At 40.2% G+C, this 22,843-nt stretch overlaps 1 protein-coding gene across 10 annotated transcripts in view; it reads left to right on the top strand.

The window, feature by feature from the left end:
• PITPNM3 (PITPNM family member 3) overlaps positions 1-22,843 on the top strand; it is a 91,222-nt gene that overhangs the window by 30,922 nt on the left and 37,457 nt on the right. For all 10 annotated transcript variants that reach the window (XR_014574127.1, XM_083805841.1, XM_083805839.1 and 7 more), the window contains 3 exons: positions 11,927-12,003; positions 14,861-15,096; positions 21,442-21,631. Coding sequence is in view for 9 of the 10 variants with exons in the window: in XM_083805841.1 (XP_083661967.1) it covers positions 11,927-12,003; positions 14,861-15,096; positions 21,442-21,631 (503 nt within the window). In the remaining variant the exon portion in view is untranslated. The remainder of the gene's footprint in view (positions 1-11,926; positions 12,004-14,860; positions 15,097-21,441; positions 21,632-22,843) is intronic.

Here is a 22,843-nt window from a genome sequence, read left to right as displayed (position 1 = left end):
AGTTATAGTGCATTAAAGCTATGAAATTAGTTATTTCAACGCTGGTATGAAAAGGAAAAATAAAGCTATCTGGTTTTGTCTCTCAAAGGTCCATTTTGTATGACAAGAGATGTGTTGACCTTCAGTGTTTTAAATAACAGATGAAAAGAGCTCATCTAGAAAGCAGTCAAGTTTTATTGCTGTTCTGGTTCATAAATAATTTATTGGAGATATGTGAAAGTGCCTGCTTGCACACGCACATTCCAGGTTCCAATAAAAATTACTTTATTTATAACTTCTTTCTTTCTTAAGGGGTTTAGCCAGGTCTGGGGCCTGACCAAGTAATGCATCTAGGCCAACAGTTATATCCATCCAAAATAATTTTGAGACATCCAAGAAACAAGTGGAGAAGTGTTCTCATTGCCACCTTTTACACTTCCCCTGCAGTCCATTTGCTCCCCATCCAGACCCAAACATTTAATCCTCTTTGACATTGACTAGCTTTCAGCTGGGTGTTCCAGCAAGGAGCTGATTGATACAATAGAGCCTGAAGTCCAAACTATCATCTTGTTTATGGAAGTGAGAAGAATTCATTGATGTCATCATGCTGGCTGACTACTGTATTAGGCTCCCACAACAAAATCTACTTTGTTTGTCCCTTAATCCTTTCCAAGAAGCTCTCAACTGTGCCATCACCAACTGCAGGCTCCATACAGTCCAGCCCCTCCCTTATATACAGCAACAACCCCCTGCCTTGCCTGCCCTGCCTGTCCTTCCTGAAGAGCCTATAACCATCCATCACAGCACTCCAGCCACAGGATGCTTCTCACCAAGTCTTGCTTATGCCGATGATGTCATAGCTCTGGAACCAAGCTCAAGGTTCTAGCTTCTCTTGCTTGTTCCTCATGCTGCATGCATTGATGTAGAAACATTGCAGTGTGCTCCAGTGTAGCCTGCACCTCATGGAGCAGATTGAAGGATCTCACTAGCACAGAGTGCCTCACACTTTGGCATGCTGTCCCATATCACTTTCCCCTCTTCAAACCTAGTTTAAAGCTCTTTCAATCAGCTCTGCCAACTTGGGCACAAAAATTCATTTCCCCCTCTGAGAAAGGTGCATCCCATCAGGCGACAGCAGGCCTGGTGCCATGTAGACCATCCTGTAGTCAAAAAACTGTCAGAGCCACATACTGATCAGCTGGATCTGCCTATTTCTCTCACTGTTGTTCCCTGATACTGGAAGGACAGAGGAAAACAATACCTGTGCCTCCTGATCCTTTAACTAATTGTCAAGACCCTGAGGTCTCTTTTGATCACCAACTTTATTGCTGCATACATGAAAAAGCAGTAATGGATAAATAATCAGAGGGCCATACCAGCCTAGGAGGTTTTCTAGTAATGTTTCTTACCTAGGCCCCTGGGAGGCAGCAGACTTCCCAATGAATGGGATCTTGTTGGCGTATCAGACCCTCTGTTCCCCTCAGAAGGGAGTCACTGATGTGAATTTTTTTTTCATAATGGAAGTTGTCTTGTTACTGGGGGCAGACTGACTTGCCTTAGGCAGCCTCTTCAACCTAGATGGATCTTCATCCGCACCGTCCTGTCCGTCAAGTTCCCAAGCCTCATACCTGTTTTCTTAAGGGCGCCTGGGAAGGCAAGATAGGCAGGGAGGGGATTCACATGCTACACTGAGCAGAAACCTGCTTCCATCCCCCCTTAGCTCTTCAGTCTCACCACCTTCTGCCTGGTGGAGAAAGGATAGGGAATTCTTCATGTCATATGTTATGACTGGCTGACACCTCTGTCCCGGGGATGGTAGGGTATGATTCCACCAGTCCATCTCCTTTTCCATCTCCCTGATGCTCCTCAGCCTGCCCACCTCCTCCCAAAGCTGTCACCAGGCTGAGCATTTCTTCAGCCTGGGTGCACCTCCCATCAGTGTATTAAACTGATGCCATCAGACACTGACAAGCACCTCAAGCACACCCTGCAGCCTAAGACCTCTTTTTTCAGTCTAATTATGTGTGGGTCTTAGTTGCTTTGTTGAATTTTGCATTTCAAACGTTTGTTTAAAAATAAAATAAATTAATGATTGGGTCAAGAGAATCACAAGCAAATATTGCAGATATGCCAACTTGGCTCTGAATTAGCATTTTCCATTTACTTAGCAGAAGGGTTCGTTTCGTTGCATTAAATGGGTTAGATTTTTTTTTTTTTAAAGATGTTAGTCAGTTGTGGTATGAATACTCACCCATAAAATCTGAAATTATGAGCTATGTCGAGTTGGAGCCATTAAAGTCCTATGGGAAATTAATGTTGCTGTGCAAGACAAGGTGCACACTAATATGTTTTATCAAGCTCTGCATCTGGTCTCATTTTTCATTGGGTCGCTGCTTCAGTCTCCTTTGCCACATCCTCCATATATATAACCTCCTCATCTCCAAGGTTCTCCAACATTTATGCAGTAGTCAAAATACTCAGTATAATGGAAAAATCTGTATGCACCCTCATGGTTCTGTGCGTTCAGTTACGGTGACTTTCACTTTGTACTGGTGTTCTCTGCCTCATCCTCAGGCACTTAGGCTGCATTGACTAATTTTTTCCACAGTGAATGTTCTGTGTAAACAAACTACTCTCCTTCTCCCCAGTAGCATGTGACCTCTCCTTCCTCGACTCTTTCTAGAGTGTCATATAATTAATTAAAGGGTGTTTGGACATAACCAAATGTAGTGTTTATGCTGCTATAAAATTTATTGCAATAGCATCTGCCACTGCCTGATAATGTGAAGAATGGAAAACAGAATTTGGCTGAATGGAATGAACAGTGGAAGGAAAGGATGGAAATTAGAATGGCAATAGCATTCCAAAACACATCAGATGGCTCATATGAAAACAGATTTACTTCTAGCAGCAGATTTTAAAGATAAACAGTGAATTGGACTTCTGCTGTCCTTGACATGCAAATCATCCATGATAGCAGTTTATACTAGAGTAGGTTACCCATGTTCAACAACTGCTGTCATTTTATTTTTGTGATGCTGTGCATTCTAAAATACAGCTCAGCAAATGTTTGCAAAATGGAGAAAACTTAAGGTAACTTCTAAGCTACGTTTAGCTGAGTGTGGGGTCCTGCTGCAGAGAACCCTGATTTCCTTGCTGTCCTTCCACAGATTCCCTTTTTGGTTTTGGACCTGTATTAAGATTTGGTTCACATGCTAAAATCAGCAGGTGGTCTTACATCATTTTCATTGGGCCTAAAGGTTCCCTGGCTGTCAGTCCCATTCAGAGGGTCATCTCATCTGCAGGTGTATTATCTCCTTTCCTTTGTACTCCCATTCTTGTTATATTTGACACAGCATTTATTTATATATATATATATTTTTTTTTTTTCTATTTGAAGGTAAATTTCACTGTATTCTTGCAGGGGGAAAGTCAGGTTCTAAAGTGGAACATGAATGTTGTTTGTTCCAGTGATAACTTGTTAAGCTGTTAAATAAATTCAGATGATTAGAACAGGGTAAGCCATGCATACCATAAAGCCTGCTGAAGGTACAGCAGCTAATGTTGCAAGACTGGATATGTGGTGAAGAAGATGAAGAAAGATCCCCTTAATACCTTGCTGGTGCTTAGGCACACAACTGTGTTCAGCTGTGCTATACTCTGATGCTGACCATATTAGCAATGTAATCACAAGGGAGAACAAAAAGAGTCAGAGTTATACAAAGTACTCTATGGGGGTGCAAGGAAGATGGATCCAGGCTCTTTTCAGTGACACCAGGGCAAGATGCAGCATAAACAAACTGGAACACAAGAGATTCCATGTAAATATCAGGAAGCACTTCCTTACTGTGCAGGTGATGGGAGCCCTGGCACAGGTTGCCTGGAGAGGTAGTGGGGTCTCCCTCCTTGGAGAACTCCAAAAGCCACTTGGACACTGTCCTGGGCACCCTGCTCTGGTTGGCCTGCTGAAGCAGGGTAGGGGCCAGATGGACCCAGAGGTCCCTGCAAGCCTCTGCCATTCAGTGCGATTCCGTGGCATCTCAGGAGCATGAATTTGCAAAGATACATGTGTATGTAATGACTATGAAGCACAGCTGTGTAGTGAAGGTAACTTTGTAGAACTCATTTTACCTGCAGCAAATTTCTGTGGTGAATAGATACGTTTATTTCTACTGGTGTTACCAATCCTTTGTGGGAAAGTAAGGTGGATTCTATGATTCTATTCTAGTTTCAACACTGCCCCCCAGATTTATATATTTTTTAATTTTTGTTTTTGGTAGCTTTGCAACAGGTGGTAGCAAGCAACTAGAGGAATTGCAGATGGTCTTCTAATTCCTGGCCAGAGAGATGGCAATTTGTTGCAGATTCTGTGAAAATCACTGTGTGGTGAAAACCTTTGTACTCCTATGTAAAGCACAGTTAATTGCTAGGACATAGAGTTCCTACTACCTTTATTTCACTAGCATGCTTTCTTTTGACAAAGTAAATAAATAGTTCTTTGAATTTGATGAGTCTCCTCATAAACTAAACTCTTCCTGATATTGTCTCTTTAAGTGTAGAGCTAATTTCAAAGCCCTTTAGTAGTATAGATTTCAAGGTTTGTAGTTACACAGATGAAGTAGAATGCCCTCAAGTGGTTAATCAGGGATGACATTTAAGTTTTTGCCATCGGATCACAGTAAATGTCTTCAAAAGGGTATTTTAAAATACAGGAGGTCTGCATTTCAGTCTATATTCATATTCCTTGAACCTCTTGAGGGATGACTATATGAAGAGAAATGTAATGTGATTTATCAGCACCCATTTGATGCTGTTATTTTGGCAATTTAAGAGCTGTTGTGGGATTTGTATGTAGAGACTGGGAAAGAGGGTAGGAGCAAGTAAAAGATGACCTTGCTTGAAGCAATTCTTAATAGTTGAAAGCAGCCCAAGTGACCTCTGGCATACTCCAGTTTGTGGTAGCAGCTTACAACTAGCGGATTCTCTTTAATTTTTTATTTTAAATAAAATGGGAGCACTAAAGGCTATTGCAAGCTAGCAGGTGCTGTGGGAGATATTTCCGTATCATTGTGGAAGGCAGTTAAACCTCATTTCAATGCCAATTTTTATTACAGTCCCATTTTGTATACTAGTCTGTATTTCATCTGGACAGGGAGGCATGAAATTAATGTGACTACACTGAGATCACAAGACCTGTTGTAAGCTGTTGTCGTACAACTTCATTATAGAAGACCTGTGCATCTGCACTGAGGACAGTTCTGCTACTGGAGAATTCACATGCATGCAAGACTCTGGTTTGATAAGTGTGCACGGATGTGTTGGTTCCTGTTTCTGTGTAGATGTTCCTGCCATGTAGAGTTAGAATTTCCCGGCAAAATAAGTGTGTCTGTGTTACTTGAACCAAATGTCTTTCTGGGTGACTGTGTTCTGATGAATTGTTCTGATGAATAAAGCCTTCACCTTTTTTCGTTTGTGTCAGGCTTTACAGCCATGCTAGCTTTGCATAACCTGTACCAGCAAATCTAGTAGAAGAGAAGAATCACATGAAGTAAAGATTTCAAACTATATTGCTGTTGTGCACATTGCTGTCATCTGAGTAGCTCTGACTACTTCTCCAAACTGAGTGACAGAAAAGAATGCAATCATTTATGTTCCAATGTAAAACATGCCACCCTTCATTTCATTTTCTTAGGCTTGCGATCAGGATCAGTACCACTCTATGTAATTTGTTCATTACAGCCACCAGCATCTTTTTATGTTCTGCCTTGCAGCACTGCGTGCAAACACTGTGCTGTTTGCAAAGGTGAGAGACCTGCTGTAGCTTGAAAACTGTGAAGCACATAAATAAAGTCTGATAGGCCTTTTCATATCACGGAGAGATTCTATGCCTTGTCAACAGTGTTTCCTTACATTTTCATGGATAATTTAATTGCGGTCGTTTTCTGAGAGGTAGATAAGTCTGATGATATTTCTAGTATGTGAATGGCTTCCTGTGTTGTTTAACTGAGAATTTTATTCTAAGGCTGATGTTGAATAACCCAAATCTGAGAGTGAGTGGGTACACATGAAAGAGAAATCCATGCATGTCTGACAGACACCTTATAGTCATCACATAAGTGGTAGGGTCACAGGATAAGCAGTAGCTCTGTGTGATAAATAGCCAAACCATATGGTAGTTGCTGACTTATCTTTGTCTCTGCAGTCTTCTGCTTGATAATCTCTCCCTCTGGCATTTATTCTGACCTTTGAAGCTCATAATCAGCTTCAAGCAAAACTGCATCATTAAAAGCACTTTTTTATCTCCTAAACATCAATTAAGTCTCCTCAGCAAAGTATCAATCTCATGTCTAGTACAAAATGGGGTTTCTCTGAGTGTAGGTGAATTGATCGGGGTTAATGACAATCCTGATTCCTGTGGCTTGAGTTCTTTTGCTCTGAGGAGGAGCAAGTGTTGCTTTGTGTCACTAAACCTTTGTGAGTGTATTGAAATGCCTCTACACTTCTGCTTGGTTTCCCAAGGTACAAAAGCTACTGGAATGTAATGTTTCTTGCTCCCCTCAGTTTAGACATACTTATTCTCATCTCACATCACATAGGTGATTAGTCTGTCCTAAAGCAGTTTATGTATTTGACTGCCTTTAGGAGTGTGGTAAATTGTTGTAGCTTAAATTCATCATATGCAGTGCATTTTTTGTCTTTCTGTCATCTGTGGAGTTCTACATGCAAGGTAATTTTTGTGGTTTAGGAGATTTTTATTTCTCTCTCTATTTTTTTAATTACCTTTGCTGCTATACCTTCAGCTCTGTTCTCTGACAGACAGAATGTTTTGCAGTGGGAGTGGGAGGTGTTAAGTTCTGTGATAGGTGAATTAATTCCACAATTTCAGACTCTCAGGCTCCCAGAAAGATGCTCTCATCTGCACAGGTGAGATATTTGACCTTTAAGAGGGAGGTCATTGCATCTTAGCAGAATAATTGATTGTGATCTGGCATGCTGGCTAGGTTGAGGAAGCATCTGGAAAAGACTAAGACTTTCATTCTTTCCTGAAGCCTGCAGGAAGCCAATGCAGTGATATTAGGTCAAGTTCACTCAATAGCATGAAGAATTTATTCTGCTCAGTAATATGAACTAGAGCTGTGTAGGATGGCTCTGCAGCCGTTTACAGATTTGGGTTTTCAAATGTTTGAAAGATATTTCCCAGTCAAAGTGAGAAAACAGTTTGGAAAGAAGACCAATATTCTGATAGCAGTCTACTTTACCTATAGAATAGGAACTGCGATTAAAACAGTGCCTGGAATCTACTGTCCAGTTATCTATAAGATTTTTATGTGTGTGGAGCAAGGAATTATCCTTCAGTCTGGCATTTGATGCATAAAGGAAAAAGCAACCCACCCACTCTGCTTTCTAAAGACCTATTATTAGAACAAGATTTTCAAAGGAACAGGGCACAAGTAATCCCAGGAAGTATCTTGTCTAATGTGTTGCACTGTAAAGATAACAGAAAGTGTTTGTGTGCACATGATGAATCCTGGGTTTCCTGTTTCAGTACTCTGTTGAAGATAAATATTATGGTTCCCTATAAGGTGGTGCCCCATGGCCCCGAATAACTATTTTTCATGACTGATGACATTTTAAAAGTAATGTTTGTGTGGTACTGGTTCTGCTTTGAGCTTAGGTGCTAGAAAACTCATATTTTTCCTATGAAGAACCTCAGAGTAAAGTGGGTCTTCCGGACAGGCTTTTGGAAACACCACTTTTAATTAGAAGCAGATTTAAAGTGTAGAGACTTCCAGAAAGCAATTATGTTTGTTTGGAATTTCCAGGTTTGTGGATTTATGTTGTTGCTGTTTGTTAGTGGTGTTTGTGTGTGTGTGTGCTATTTATTTTTGTTTGTTTCACACAAATATTAAATGACTAATCCTTTAAATCCTTGCCTGCCAAAGAGGCAAGAATAATCACCTTCCTTTTAAATGTAGAGAAACTTAGTCACTGTTTGAATGATTTTCTCATGGCTACAAGGAATGATAATGGCAAAATCTGCTATAGAATTCGTTCTTAATTGTAATGCAGAAGTCTGTGTAAATTTATTTTGTAAATTCCACTGAGGTATAGGAATGAAGGGTGTTATGTAAAGACAACCTGGCACTTTTAGTTCATAATTGTTTTCTTTTAAACAAAAGATTACTGTAGATTTAACGTGCCATAGTTCTCATAAAAAACTTCATGGCAGTTTCTCTTGTTTCATTACATGACAGTGGTTATGTTGAGGCAGATGCTGAGATGCTGGACTCAGCAGTAAATCATCACAAATTTGCCATTTGGGCACATTTTAATAAATATTGACTTATTTGTAGCTTTTGATATTCTGTATCTTATACATGAATATTTTGGAGAACAATGGCCCATAAGGTAAAGAAACAAGTGTCATGCAATGAGTAGGAAAACTAATGAATGGAAGCACATTTAACAGATAAAGCATCTCAATATATTCTGTATTTCGAAACAAACTAGTTTGTTGTTCTCGGGCCAATATTGGATAGTTAATAGATTGACAGTAGGCTGAACAATAAACTCAATTAGATTAGGTGTTAAAAGCCTGTCTCTCAGTTTTATTTGTATAGGTTATCAGTTTCTTGTCTTACATAAAAAGTCACTACTAAGCACTGGTCCACTGTGAGCGTCACGTTGCTGGGTCCTAGTCAACTTGTTGTCCACCAGGATCCTCGGGTCCTTTTCTGCAAAGGTGTTTTCCACACTGTCAGTCTGGGTTATTGTTCCCCAATTGCAGGACTTTGCATTTCATTTGGTTACACTTCATCATATTCGTGTTGACCTGTTTCTTCAGCCTGGTGAGATCCCTCTGAATGGCAGCACAACCACATGATGTCTTAGCCACTCTGCCTAGTTTTGTGTTGTCTGCAGGCTTGTTGAGTGTGTAGTCTGTCCCATCATCTAGGTCATTAATAAAGATGCTAGACAGGACTGTATGTAGTAGTGACCCCTGGGGTGCACCAATGGACACTGGCCTTCAGCTGGACTTGTGCTGCTGATCACAATGCCTTAAGCCTGGCAGTTCAGCCAGCTGTCAGTTCATCTCACTGTCCACTTATCTAGCCTGTATTTCCTCACTTTGTTTGCGACAATGTTGAAAGCCCTGATAAAGCTGAGGTAAACAACATCCACTTGTCTCCCTCCATTCACTAAGCCAATAGTCTTATCACAGAAAGCTATCAGGTTGGTTAGGCTTGATTTCCCCTTTGTAAATCCGTGCCAACTACTGCTATTCACTTTCTTGTTTTCATGTTTGGACATGAGAATAGCCAGTAGAGCAGCCTATCCAGCCAGTCTGCCTGTTTATTCAGATTTATTTATTTATTTATCCAGAATTATGTATTCTGAATTCTTATAATATACATATTCACAACTATATCTTTGGGTCTGTTTAGTTAAATGTGTTGAGGTTTTTTAATCACATTTGTTAATGTTAATACCGTAATTAACATTAGTATATAGTAATTTGTTAGTAATTAATATTAGTATATAGTAGTTTGTTAAGTATGTTAATACAGTTGAACTAGCAGATATTGCGGACCTGCTGTTTGAGGACCAAGAGTGTGCACCTAATGCCTCTGACGAGATGTTGTAAAAAATATGGTGTTTGTCTAGAGTGGTCTGAGTATATAATTGACTGTATTGAAGGTACTGAATCTGCTCTCATTGAAGCCAAAAACACTCTAAATTCTGCTCCAAAGTCAATGTGGACTTTCATTGTTGTCTTTATAACAGATGATGAACATACGATCCTGTTGTGATAAAAGGTATTAGGAAAGCACTGTGTTTATCTGCAGTGTTTCTTCCTGTTTGTTCAGGTTACAAGTTTTTTTCTGTGTGAAAATCTCTTGCTGTAAATTTCTGTTACTCCTGTCATGCATCCTGGTAATGTAGCACTGCAGTTACTTCTGGGAGTTTCCCAGCTAATCACAGAGATTTATGGAAGAGCTGGATGACGAAGGTCTTCAGAGAATTTTAAAGGCTCAATTCACTTGTCAACATATAGGTGATTGGTGCCATTTAAAATATCCCAGAGTATCTATGATACCTAACATTTGGTTCTTGCAGAGATGACCTCTTCTACTGCTGTTCCAGTCCTCTTCCACTACTGTTCCAGAAAGGCACAGATGATGAACAACATCTGTGCTGGTACTGTACATCTCTGCATAAGGACCCGAATCTTGTTATAAATGTTGCTGTAAGAATAGAGGAGTATTTAATACGTAGGACTGCAAAAAAAACTGTTTATTGTTCAGTTTATCCACAGGATTTCCTGTGAACAGATCTTTCTGTTTTGAAACTATATAACTCTATACCCTTATCTACCCGAGGGTGCTGAGGGAGCTGGCAGATGTGATTGCCGAGCTGCTTTCCATCATCTATCAGCTGTCATGGTCAACCAGAGAGGTCCCAGATGACTGGAGACTTGCTAATGTGACACCCATCTATAAGAAAGGTCGTAAAGAAGATCCAGGGAACTACAGGCCTGTCAGCCTGACCTCAGTGCCGCAGAAGGTTATGGAACAAATCATCTTGAGGGCAGTCACACAGCATGTGCAAGACAACCTGGGGATCAGATCCAGCCAGCATAGGTTCATGAAAGGCAAGTCTTGCCTGACCAACCTCATCTCCTGTTATGGCCAGGTAACCCACCTGGTGGATGAGGGAAAGGCTGTTGACATAGTCTACCTAGACTTCAGCAAAGCCTTTGACGTGGTCTCCCACAGTATTCTCCTGGAGAAGCTGGCAGCCCATGGCTTGGACAGGTACACCCTTTGCTGGCTTAAAAACTGACTGGAAGGCCAGGCCAAGAGAGTGGTGGTGAATAGAATGAAATCCAGCTGGCAACCAGTCTCAAGTGGTGTTCCCCAGCTGTTGGTATTGGGGCACACCCTCTTCAATATCTTTGCTGATGATTTGGATGAGGGAATTGAGTGCACCCTCAGTAAGTTTGCAGGCGACAACAAGTTGGGGGGGAAGCGTCAGTCTGCTTGAGGGTAGGAAGGCTCTGCAGACTGGGCAGGTTGGATCGATGGGCAGAGGCCAATGGGCTGAGGTTCAACATGTCTAAGTGCCGGGTCCTGCAATGTGGTCACAGCAACCCCCTGCAGCGCTACAGGCTTGGGGGAGAGTGGCTCGAAAGTCGTGCAGAGGAAAAGGATCTGGGGGTGCTGATTGATGCTCACCTGAACATGAGCCAGCAGTGTGCCCAGGTGGCCAAGAAGGCTAACAGCATCCTGGCTTATATCAGAAATAGTGTAGCCAGCGGGACCAGGGAGGTGACTGTCCCCTTGTACTCTGTACTCTGCTCTGGTGAGGCTGCACCTTGAGTACTGTGTCCAGTTTTGGGCCCCTCACTACAGGAAAGACATTGAAGCCCTGGAGCATGTCCAGAGAAGGGCTATGAAGCTGGTGAAGAGTCTGCAACACAAGTCTTTTGAGGAGTGGCTGAGGGCACTGGGGTTGCATAGTCTGGAGAAGAGGAGGCTAAGGGGAGACCTCATTGCTCTCTACAACTACCTGAAAGGCAGGTGTGGGGAGCTGGGGGTCGGCCTCTTCTCACATGTAACTAGTGACAGCACAAGAGGGAATGGCCTCAAGTTGTGCCAGGGGATGTTCAGGTTTGAAACTAGAAGACATTTCTTTTCAGAAAGAGTGATTAGGCATTGGAACGGGTCACCCAGGGAGGTGGTGGAGTCACTGTGGAGGTGTTTAAGGAAGGGTTGGATGTGGTGCTTAGGGACATGGTTTAGTGGGTCATACTGGTGGAAGGGGGATGGCTGGACTAAATGATCTTGGAGGTCTTTTCCAACCTTAATGTTTCTATGATTCTATGTCTATAAAAGGTGAGGAATCCAAGTATTTATGCAATCAATTATGTCTTTTTTCCTTTCAGGTGAATTATATAGAGCCTCTTTAAGAAAACAAAGGTTACCTGCACAAGGCAGTATTGAAATACATGAGGACAATGAGGTGAGATTGTTTCCCAAAACAGATTGTGCTGATTTCCAAGGATCAGATATGTGGAAATACTCTCTTATTGTATTATGGAATTGTAAGCCTCTTTGATGGCTTAGTCTTTCTTTTTTATTTTTCGGTAAGTGCACATGCAATAACCGAAAATCAGAATGAGATTTTCACATACTACATAATTCACTTAGGTGGAAATATGACCCATTTCTCTCAAAAGTTGTCTACTTAGTGCTTCAGGTCAAATACAGGTTTTGAGAAGCAGATTTGGCAGCGGTCAGGAAATTGACAGTAACAAAATTACTTCTTTAGAAGAAGCAAAGAATCTAAAGAAGTTGTGCTCCTTCCAGTTGACTGATTAAGGTCCTCTATCCCAACACAGGACAGGAAACAGAAATGTCTACATTTCCGTATTTCAAGAATCCCAGGCCAAATGTCCCCTGAAAATGCTGACAGTCTTTGACATCAGGTGTCCTTTCAGTTCAGCCTTTGAGCTCCTTGTCTTAGTCATGACTGAACTGCTGATTACAGGCAAATTTATTTTATTCCTTTTGACTCCTTCTGTGAAAGCTACCTGTTAAATACAACTGTGCTGAAAGACTTTTTTGACAGTTACTTGAGCAATATTGACCTGCTTGAATTTTTACCTCTGTTTTGAAGCTTTCAGTTACACCAACCTGTCAACAGTGCCACTTGTTTACAAGCTGGCATTGGCTGTGGAAAGAGCTACTTTAAGCTTTTAAGGGGAATTAAACTCCTCTTCTGAATAAATGGATTGGGAATATATGGAGAGGGAAATTGTAAATTAGAGCCAGAAAAAGTGGAACCTCAAAAACTCTCTTTTTACTTACCAGCATATCCAATACTGAAAGATACATGCAGATCAGCAAAATGCCTGCAGAGGACGAACATGGGACTTAAAATGAGTAATTCTACTGGAGACTAAAAATCATGGGCTGAACAGAGATAATGGCTTTGTGGAACAATTTAGAATTCTCTCTTTTTCAACCATTTGTCTGTCACCATTCTACAGGTGCTGAATTACATATTTTTTTCTCATTCGTGCCAACATCTTTTCCACCCCTGCACCTCTACTGCTAAGCTACAGGCTGAAATTTATCTGTGTGCATTTATTTACTTGTCAGTTTTTCTGGTTAATGCTTTGTTTGTTTGATTAATTTTGTGTGTGGTTTTTGTTAAACTCTGAGCAGTTCTTCTCATTTTATATTTACTGTTGAAGATTGTGGTTTTGGTAGCAGAGCTGAAGGAGGTGCCTAGAACATTGCCTATTTGCAAGTTGCCATAGTTAATTTAATAAAAGATATGACCTCATCCTGCAAAGTTTTTCCTCTCTTGCAAGAGGTATGCTAATATTGGCTGGTTTCTTCACAAAAACATAATACTGTGATGGGAGTTGCAGTCCTGAGACCTGAGAGTATAACTGTCTGAGTTGGTCTGTGTTCAGAAGCCCATTTTTAAAAGGTGCTGTGTAAGCGCACAAATCAAGCCAGTCTTTGCCTTAAACATCTTGCAGTTTAGATAGACTGATAAAGAAAAAAAAAAAAGAGAAATCATCTGAATATAGCACATGAGGGTACAACCTATCTATTAGATCATGATCATTTTGTAAGACTGGGGTCATAGTAGAGACTAAGCTTATATAAATTAATTTAAAAGATGTTACTGAAAATAAGTGGAGCTTATTTCACAATATAATATTTGATTATTTTATTTGAACTTCTTTCTCAGTAGATCACCCAAGGTAGCAGTTAACAATCCTCAAGCAAGTACAAGAAAGAAAATAGCTGTCAAGATTTAAAACCAGAAAAGTTCCTAATCTTTTCATGTATTAGGTCCTTCTTTGAATGAATATGACTCTCAAGGTTTAAAGAAGAAAAAAGATGTGTAACTGTGAAACATGCGAAATGTTTTTCCAGTCTCAAGTAGATAGATAATGTTTTTTTTCTACAGAGCACATGACCTCACCTTCCATGGAAGATTATTGTCTGTGTTTTGCATGACAATTCACATACTCACTGTCAGCAACAGTACATTTTTTACTCTCTCAGTAAATGTCTTGTATGTTAACCCGCCCCCTTTTTTTTTTCATTTTAATAAGTTGCCAGTCCCAGAAGGCTTCCAGTCTCAAAAGTCTTATCAGTTGCTTCTGCTAGATGCTTTCATGGGCAGAAATGAAAACATTGGCAAATGTGTTCATTTGTTTTTCTTTAAAGAACCTGTGATGATTAGAGTTAAAATGTTTCCAGTAAATGCAGCAGCCCATTTCACATTAGATATTTTCTTAGGCTGCCTGTGAATGTTGGACATCTCCAGTCTGGACATATTTCCAATAGCTTTTGATGTGCACAAAGCTATAGTCTTTGTTGGTCTACACCTGACCTGTAAGGGTTTTCTGGCAGAGCATAGTGTTCTCTACCTGGTTCAGACATACTTAAATTAAATGTGTTGTGTCCCATCCCATCCTCCCCACCCCCACCCAGCAGATAATACAAAGATCACAGTGGGGTGGGAAAAGGAATCAATTCTAATTGCTTCTGAACATTAACATTTAGACATTAGAAAGAAGTTTGTTGCTCAGAGGGTGGTGAGGCACTGGAACAGGCTGTCCAGGGAAGCTGTGGATGCCCCATCCCTGGAGGTGTTCAGTGCCAGGTTGGATGGGTCTTTGAGCATCCTGGTCTAGTGGAAGGTGTCCCTACCCATGGCAGGGGGGTTGGAATTAGATGATCTTTAAGGTCCTTTCCAAGCCAAACTATTCTGTGATTCTGTGATTAACACCAAATATACTGACACTGTCCATAAAAAGGCTTCCTCCTTTCTTATTTCTTTTTTCTCACAGGAAGGAGTTAAACACGAGAAATGCAAAACTCATGTGCTAATTCTGATCCTACATGGGGGGAACATCTTAGACACTGGAGGAGAGGACCAAAGCAGCAAGCTGGCAGACATCAACACCTTCAGTTCTGTGTTTGAAAAAGTCACCCAAGCCCATTTCCCTTCTGCTTTGGGACACATCTTAATCAGACTTGTTCCCTGCCCTGCAATCTGTTCAGCAGCCTTCTCTCTTGTTTCCAAGTAAGCTTATTTCATTTTCAAATGTTAGGCTTTGCAGTTTGGTTTTGAAAGGCTTTCTATGACGTGTACTTTTCATAATGAAATGCCATGAATCCTTTTTAAACTTTTGCTCACTGAATGACTTAGTATGATCTTTCATACTTCTCTACATGGATGTGTTAGTTTAAAAACAAACAAACAAAAACAAACAGAAAAAAAAACAAACTCGTGGACTACAGGCTATCATCCGCATGCATCCAGAAGAAAAGTAAATAAATCCAGAACAAATAGGTAGAAGAAGAAAACTATGATAATTGTTAACTTTTCCTTCATCCATCCTTTAAAATCTGATTAAAAAATGAGTAGTCAGCATTTATCTTTTTTTAAAATGTGAAGCATAGCTAGAACTGCCAGCAAATATACCAGCTGACACTTCTGTATCTGATTTGTCTGTTCAATATTTGACCATTGCAGAGACAGGATGTTATAGAAGACCCTTCTGATAGTTTTAATGTTTTTAGATTTATAAACAAAAATGGCATATTGGTAACATTGGTTTAGGAATTAAGTGGAGATTGTGAAGTCTTGCTGAGAAACTTAGACTAATTTAACAAAATTATGCTTTGCACTGGAGACTGAGAACAGGAAGAACTATCTAGAATATTAGCGATTTAACACCTCTTGGTGAGAGAATTTACATATGAACATGATTTTTACCCTTTAACAAGAGAAAAAAAAAGTAGTATCTGTTTATTCCCAATAGCAGCTACTACTCTTTGAAATCCTGTAGTGTTTTGCAGTGGGGTATTAATTTATTGCCATTAACCTATAAGAATGCAGCATAAAGCAGTCTTGAATGAGCTACAGAGGACGCATCTCTAAGAAACAGTGCCTTTGGCTAATGAAGGCTTCAGTTCAAAATGCCACTAGGATTTGGTTGCATGCATAGTAAGGGGGATCTGTCCTGTTTTTGGCTGGGGTAGACTATATTTTCTTCATACTCGCTGGTATGGTGCTGTGCTTTGGATTTAGAATGAGAATAATGCTGTTAACACACTGATGTTTCAGTTGTTGCTGAGCAGTGCTTGCACAGCCAAGGACTTCTCAGCTTCTCCTGCTGCCCTGCCAGCGAGGAGGCTGGGGGTACACAAGGGGTGGGGAGGGGACACAGTCAGGACAGCTGACCCCAGCTGGCCAAAGGGATGTCCCACACCATGTGGCCTCACGCTGAACAGGAAAACTGGGGGGGTTGGCTGGGGTGGTGGCCATTTCTTGGAAACGGGAATTGGTTGGTGGGTGGTAAGCAGTTGCACTGTGCATCACTTGTTTTGTGTATTCTTTTATCATCATCATAATTTTTTTTGGAGGGGGGGGGTTCCTTCATTTTCCATCCTAGTAAACTGTCCTCTCAACCCATGAGTTTTACCTTTTTTCTGATTCTCTCCACCATCCCACTTGGGGAGGGCGGTGAGCGAACAGCTTTGTGGTACTTAGCTGTCTGACAGGTTAAACCACAGCACTTCCTAAACAATAAATCAGTTTTAAGACAGTGATATTTTCTGGGCTATCCTGTAGGCTTTGAGCAATTCACATACCTCTACTCTGAGCATGCTTTTTCAAGTAGGCCAGCTGAGGATGCTTATAACATACATTAATAATTATATGTTTTGAAGTTCCTGTGTGCATGCTTGTGCAAAAGATATTGGTGCGGTGAAAAACTATTAATTTTAACAATTGTTATATGTATGGCTGTAAAAATTTCAGATATGCACTCTTTTTGACAATGCTGTGAGGCTTCAAAAATGACATATAGCAGCTCCTTTTCTCTGTTGTTATTTATCCCAATGGTCCAAGTGAAGTGAACTTAAAATAACAAATGGAATTTTTCAGTGGATACATCCACTTTGGTGCCTGTTCTTCCTCAGTTACTTTTTCAGTCCTGAAATTCGCTCAATAAATGACAGGACCTTTTCAGGTAACACCTCTTGCCTTAGTGATATTTTCCTTGAGATAAATATTTTAAACAGAAGTGTACTAATCTTTTCAGCACGACAGAGAAAGGAGGAAAAAACGTACTCCTAGGCCTTATTCAACTCTTCTACAAGTGTAAATCAACAGTAACTACTGAACTCTATACTGATGGCAGAGGAGACTCAGACTTGGCTGATTTCTTCTTTTCTAAACAGAGGGAAACTTCTGTTGGTTTTGTCCAGGGTTTCCCCTAAGTGACAGTCACTTTTATAGCCTTTCTTGCAGTATAGCACCTAAAGTTACATTTGAACTTGTAGAGCAGAAAACGCTGCAGAAGAGGAGAGGACATGAGTTTTCTACAAACACATTTTGGACCTTAAGAAATGGGAACAGTGATGCTTGCTGTCCAGATGATGGTTGGAAAGGAGGGGTTAGAGTATAGGTTGAAGTTCTGAAATACCAGCTGGACTCAAAGCTAAGACAGCATATAGGAAGAAAAGGGGGCAATGTGTAGACCAGACTGCTGGAAGGTGTGCCTGACTGTTCACATCAAGGGGGAATACACCAGAACAACTGGGAAAGCAGTATGTGTGTCCCAGTTGCTGCGCTGTAAGGAAAGAGAACTAATAGTAGAAGAGGAGTTGCAACATCAAGAGGTGTTTGAAGGATCCATCTGCAAATGAGCCATTTATTAACACAGGGATCAGTAGTGTCTCTTAGGTATCCCCATAAGGCAGTGCCTGCAGGGCTCAACTAACTGGAAGAAGAGCTGGTATAGTGGAAGTGCTGGTGACAACCCAAATGAACAGAGCTCCCCCCTTCTTTCTCTTTGTTTTTTTGATTCCTTCTTGTTGCAGCCCTCGATACTCAGTCAAACTGAAAATAGCCAAGCTAGATTTTTGAGTGTCCAGCTGAATCATTCCCAGCACTGAAATACAATTAGTACTGCCAAGGTATGTTCTTGCCTTAAACCACTTGTAATGCATCCATTTACTGCTGACAAAAGGAGAGATGATTATTGGCTCTCACAATTCTGCTTCATGCCAGCAGCTTTCACAGTTAGAACTGAAGGAAGCAGTTGTGGAACATAAATTTGTGGTTAACATCCCACTTAGCAAACTGTGGGTGAGGAGGTGTGTTTTTAATTACTGAAATATTCATCGGGTGTGAGCCAGATTAAGCAGCAGCGCAAGATTTCGTGTTTGGTTTGAATGTATCCTGAATTCTGTGAATGTGCAAGCATAGTGCATGCCAAGGTAGAGCAACCCTCTGTTTGCCTTGGCACAGGTTTTGAATTACAGTGTGTCTATGTGCTGAGTATCCGGGTTCAGACTAATCCCACTGGGACCTTTCATCTGAACACACACAGGCAGTTCTCCTCCCTGTCTTGCAAATAGGGGGTTAAAGGAAAGGGATCTTTCAGGGAAAATTCACTCCAACCGGTAATGTTTTAGATTGTTTAATCTGGTCTGCTTCCATCTGCTCCCATCACTTTCAGTTTCCTGTATCTCTTGTAAATCAGAAAGACACTGCTTATGCAACCTATGTGAATCTATATTGTATGAGTGATGTCCTGTGACACATTTCCACCTTTGCTGCTAAGGACAGATAAGGTTTAAAACTAAGTTCCATTCTTGTTCCAACTAGATGGCTTGTGAGCCATCTCTTCCCTTTTCAGGGAAACAGACGTCACTGATTAGATCAAAAGTTAGGCTTTTAATAGATTGATTTGATGAGCATACATTGATTCCCATCTCAGACTGAACCTTCTAAATTACAGTGTTAGCCAAACTGGGTAACAATTGCAATTTCTTTATTTATTTATTTTAAGAAAAAAGCTTACATTGTAGGAGGCGAAGGGGCAAAAGTCAGTCTTAACAGGCATGGGTCACTGTAAGTTGTGTCTAGTTGTTGACTACAATGGCTTCTGTTTACTTCTTGGTTTGAATAAAACCTTATGTACCTGACTAAGCATGACTGACTATGTACATCTCAATAGTTTTGAGTAGGCATTTTAGGTCTCATAGACATTTAAATGGAAGTACAGAGTTAAGCACGTGCTTGAGCATTTTTGTGGACTGTCTTATTCTTCTGTTATTAGTCTTCTATGATTAGAGATGAGTCATAAACTGGAAGGCCCATCTCTTTCTTTGCATAGCAAAGCATAAAGAAAGCATTGTCAGAATCTGATTACACAATAAAATAATGTAAAGGACAGGGAAGGTCTTTTAGGGAAAGAGACATTGCCTCTGAACTGTTTACACTCTTTGGTCCAACATGCCTTAAACCTAGTGAGTGTCTTGAAATCTGGCAAAATCTATTTCCAGAGCAGTACCAGGTTTTTGCTAAAGGGCATTATGTAAGACAGGGATGGTCTTAAGAGGAATTAATGCAAATGCTCAGCCTGGAAAAATCCAAATGTAAATAAGTGACTTCATTGTACAGCAACAAATGTGTACAAGACAAGGTAATTTTCTAGGTGTTAAAATTTCATCTCTTTTAATAATCTATCAAATTGCACAAGATGCATTTTTCAATTAAGAATTAATGGTGCCTAATTCTGGAGTTGGTGTCAACTCCCTGACTGAAATTCCATTTTTAATGCTTGTGGATGACGTTGCTACTGTATTTAAGAATTTAGCTAGTTTTAACCCTGTGAGCTAAGGCAATGAGATAATGTCTATGAAATCTAGGCACAGAGGAGCTAGACACTTGCTGAAGGTAAGAAGTCTGTGGCAGAATTAGGTCTTGAAATACGTTTGTTGTTACTACACCAAGGAATCACTTTCCTTTACCTCCTTGCAGACCAAACGTCGTGTTTAAACAAGAACCAGACAGGAAAGTTAATGACCGCAGTGGAGCACTATGTTGTTTTTGTCTCATATATATAGAGGTAGTATTTTATTGAGATTTTCTTCCATTTCTTAAATTCTTAAAGAACTGTGCCAAGAAATATGGTTATGCACCTAAATTACTGACAGTACTTTGCTCACAACTGCAAAATGTTATCTAGTTCCCACTGTTTGTGTTTAGCAGTACTGCAAGAAGTGGGAGAGAAAAGCCTTACCTGATTGAGGTGAAACATACTTTGCCTCTTGGTTGGCTGTGTAGTGTTTTATCCTTTCATTATTCACAAGTGGGGCAAGGTCAAGGTTTGATAGTTATCCAAACAAGTGTTCCCCCATAGGTGATTTTCCCCTCTGCTTTCTCCTTTCACCTCTGCCGTGGCCAGAGGCTGACCTAAGGAAATTATGAGGGACCTGTGTTTCATCTTTACCTGTATTTAGCCACATGCTTTCTACATTCAGGAAAAGTTTCTTCCTTGTTCCTCCTTTCTGTTGCTCCTGCTCTGCTTGAAAATTACCAAATCACTGGAGTGCTTCAGCAATAGTCAAGTATGGAAATGTTCTGTGAAGCTGAGGATATGAATACAGACTGACCTTCATACTTGAGCATTGCAAGTCATCTTTTCTTCTTCTGTTACCCTGGTGATAGCCCTGAGGATGCAGGTTTTAGCAGAGACACAGACTTTAATTCCAGTTCAGGGAGCTCAATTTTCAATATTGTGATAGCCCACAAAGTTCCTAAAGATAATGACTGCAAAATAATGTTGAAGTATATTGAATTTGCTTGCCTGTGGCTTTGGATGAACTTTGGATGAGCTGAATTGTTGAAAATGCTTCTGACTGGACAGTCAGCTTACTGGAAGAGAATCTGGCACACAGTAACGTGCCTTGCACCTTTGACTTCACTCATCAATAAAAATCAGTTGAGACATGACTGACAGGTTTAATGAAAAACTTGCAGGGTACACATCCAAACTAAAATAAAACTGGCATTCTGACAAATTTAAGCTTGCATTTTCTATCAAGTTTCCACCTTTTTGCAAAATGTTACTCTGCAAACAATTACATAACATTTCAGAACATAGGCAACTTTGTTCCAGCTGTTTGAATGGGTGGAACATTGGAAAAAAAGTTTTTATACACTTTTGAACAATGTGCCTGTCACACACGTTCTGTGAAACAATACTTCATTGTGATTATTTGACCCCATTTTTTAATGTAGTGAGTTAGTGTATGGGGGGGAAGCTGAAAGGCAATAATAATCTCTTCACTCATCTAAATTATGTCTACTTTTACATGTAAAAATAAGGCAGAAAAATTGCACCATGTGTGCTTAATTACAGGAATGCCTTCTAGCATTGTCTCAGTTTTGTAAAGCAGTAACTCCGTGATTGTTAAGCTGTTGAGTGTTGTGAGAAAATGATCCTTCCTGTACTTTCATTGTCAACTGCAATAGCAAAGCCCATTTCTGTTAATAAGTAACTGTTCATTAACTAATGCTGTGTGATGCCTTTTGCATTTTTCCTGATGATAGCATGTTCTTCTTTAGCCTAAATCCCTACAGCTATGATGAAAGCTGTCTCAGCAGCAGTGAAGACCACATCCCACTGGCTGCCTTGCCCTTGCTGGCTGTTTCGTCCCCTCAGTACCAGGATGCAGTTGCCATGGTGATCACTAGAGCAAACCAAGTTTACAATGAATTTCTCAAATCTACAGATGGGGTTGGTTTTAATGGACAGGTAGGACTATTCTTCTCTTACATCAAAGTAAAATTCCTTTAAAGTAAGACTGTTTCTTGTTAAACCACTTCTGATCTGTGTTGATGGTTTTGAGTTAATCAGTGTGGGAACAATACTGTAAATGTGATGTATATGAACATTAGCTTGGAATAGTGCCCAGCATGAGAAAGACCCTTCTGGAATCCTATGCAGTATTTTACCTGGCCTTACTCAGTTGGTAGAAGATATTATACCTTCTCCCACAACCATTTTGACACCTAATCTCTTGTTAATTATTGCTGTGAGCTCTGGTAATGTTTAGGAGCCTTAGTTGTGCAGTAAGAGTTTATTATGCTAAGCGGTGAGCAAGCCTGCCAGCTCAAGACAAGTGCTAATCTATGTTACCAAGTTCATCATCACACACTTGCTATAGCTGTTGGAAGAGCTGGGACATCAGCACATCTCTGACTAAGAGCAAAAGGAAATTTAACAGTTACTATTTCTTTTTTGCCTCCATCACAGTAGTAGTAAAGCAGTTGACAGTAAAGAAACCCAGAAGATAAATATCCAGTTGCTGACAGTGTTGCAGATTTCCTGTGTAACTCTGGGATGGTCATTTATTTTTTTCGGTCTGACCCACTCCCCAGTGAAGTCACCTGCAGACTTCTTCCAGCTGACATATGTCACAGTTATTGTTCCTACTTCTCCATCTCTAGACTAGAAAAAAGAGTACTTTCCTGCTTCACGTAGAATAAAAATGGTACTGCTACCCTGTGTAAATTACTGATATTTTTTTTTGTGATGGGGCCCTATACATAGCTGCAAACATTCACTTCCTTGAAGTACAATGACTTCCAGACTGCAGAACAAAGGAAAAAAAAAATCAGAATATAGCATAATCTTTGAAGGAAAGCATGTGTCTTATACACAAACGGATTGTTTTCCATAGCAATAATGAGATTATGCTATGGCATACCAGTATTTTTAGACTAAAATTTGGTTTGAAGCCAGTTTTACTGTCCACAGTAAGCTATTCTTGCTTGAAACATGGAAACAGCCTATCTTCAGTGATAGAGATTCAGTGATATCTTCACATTATAAAATGTGAGATTATGAAAAGAGGAATTATACAAGTTACAGAAATAATTGTGAAAAGAATTATCAGTAGAATTTTTTTTCTTTGACAAAGAAACAAAGAAATCTCCTTGTTTTTTGTTGCAAACTCTGAATTAG

This window comes from Anser anser (genome assembly GCF_964211835.1).
Source record: "Anser anser genome assembly, chromosome: 20".
NCBI lineage: Eukaryota > Metazoa > Chordata > Aves > Anseriformes > Anatidae > Anser > Anser anser.
The sequence above is the reverse complement of the archived record's forward strand: the minus strand, read 5'-3'. Positions and strand labels throughout refer to the sequence as shown.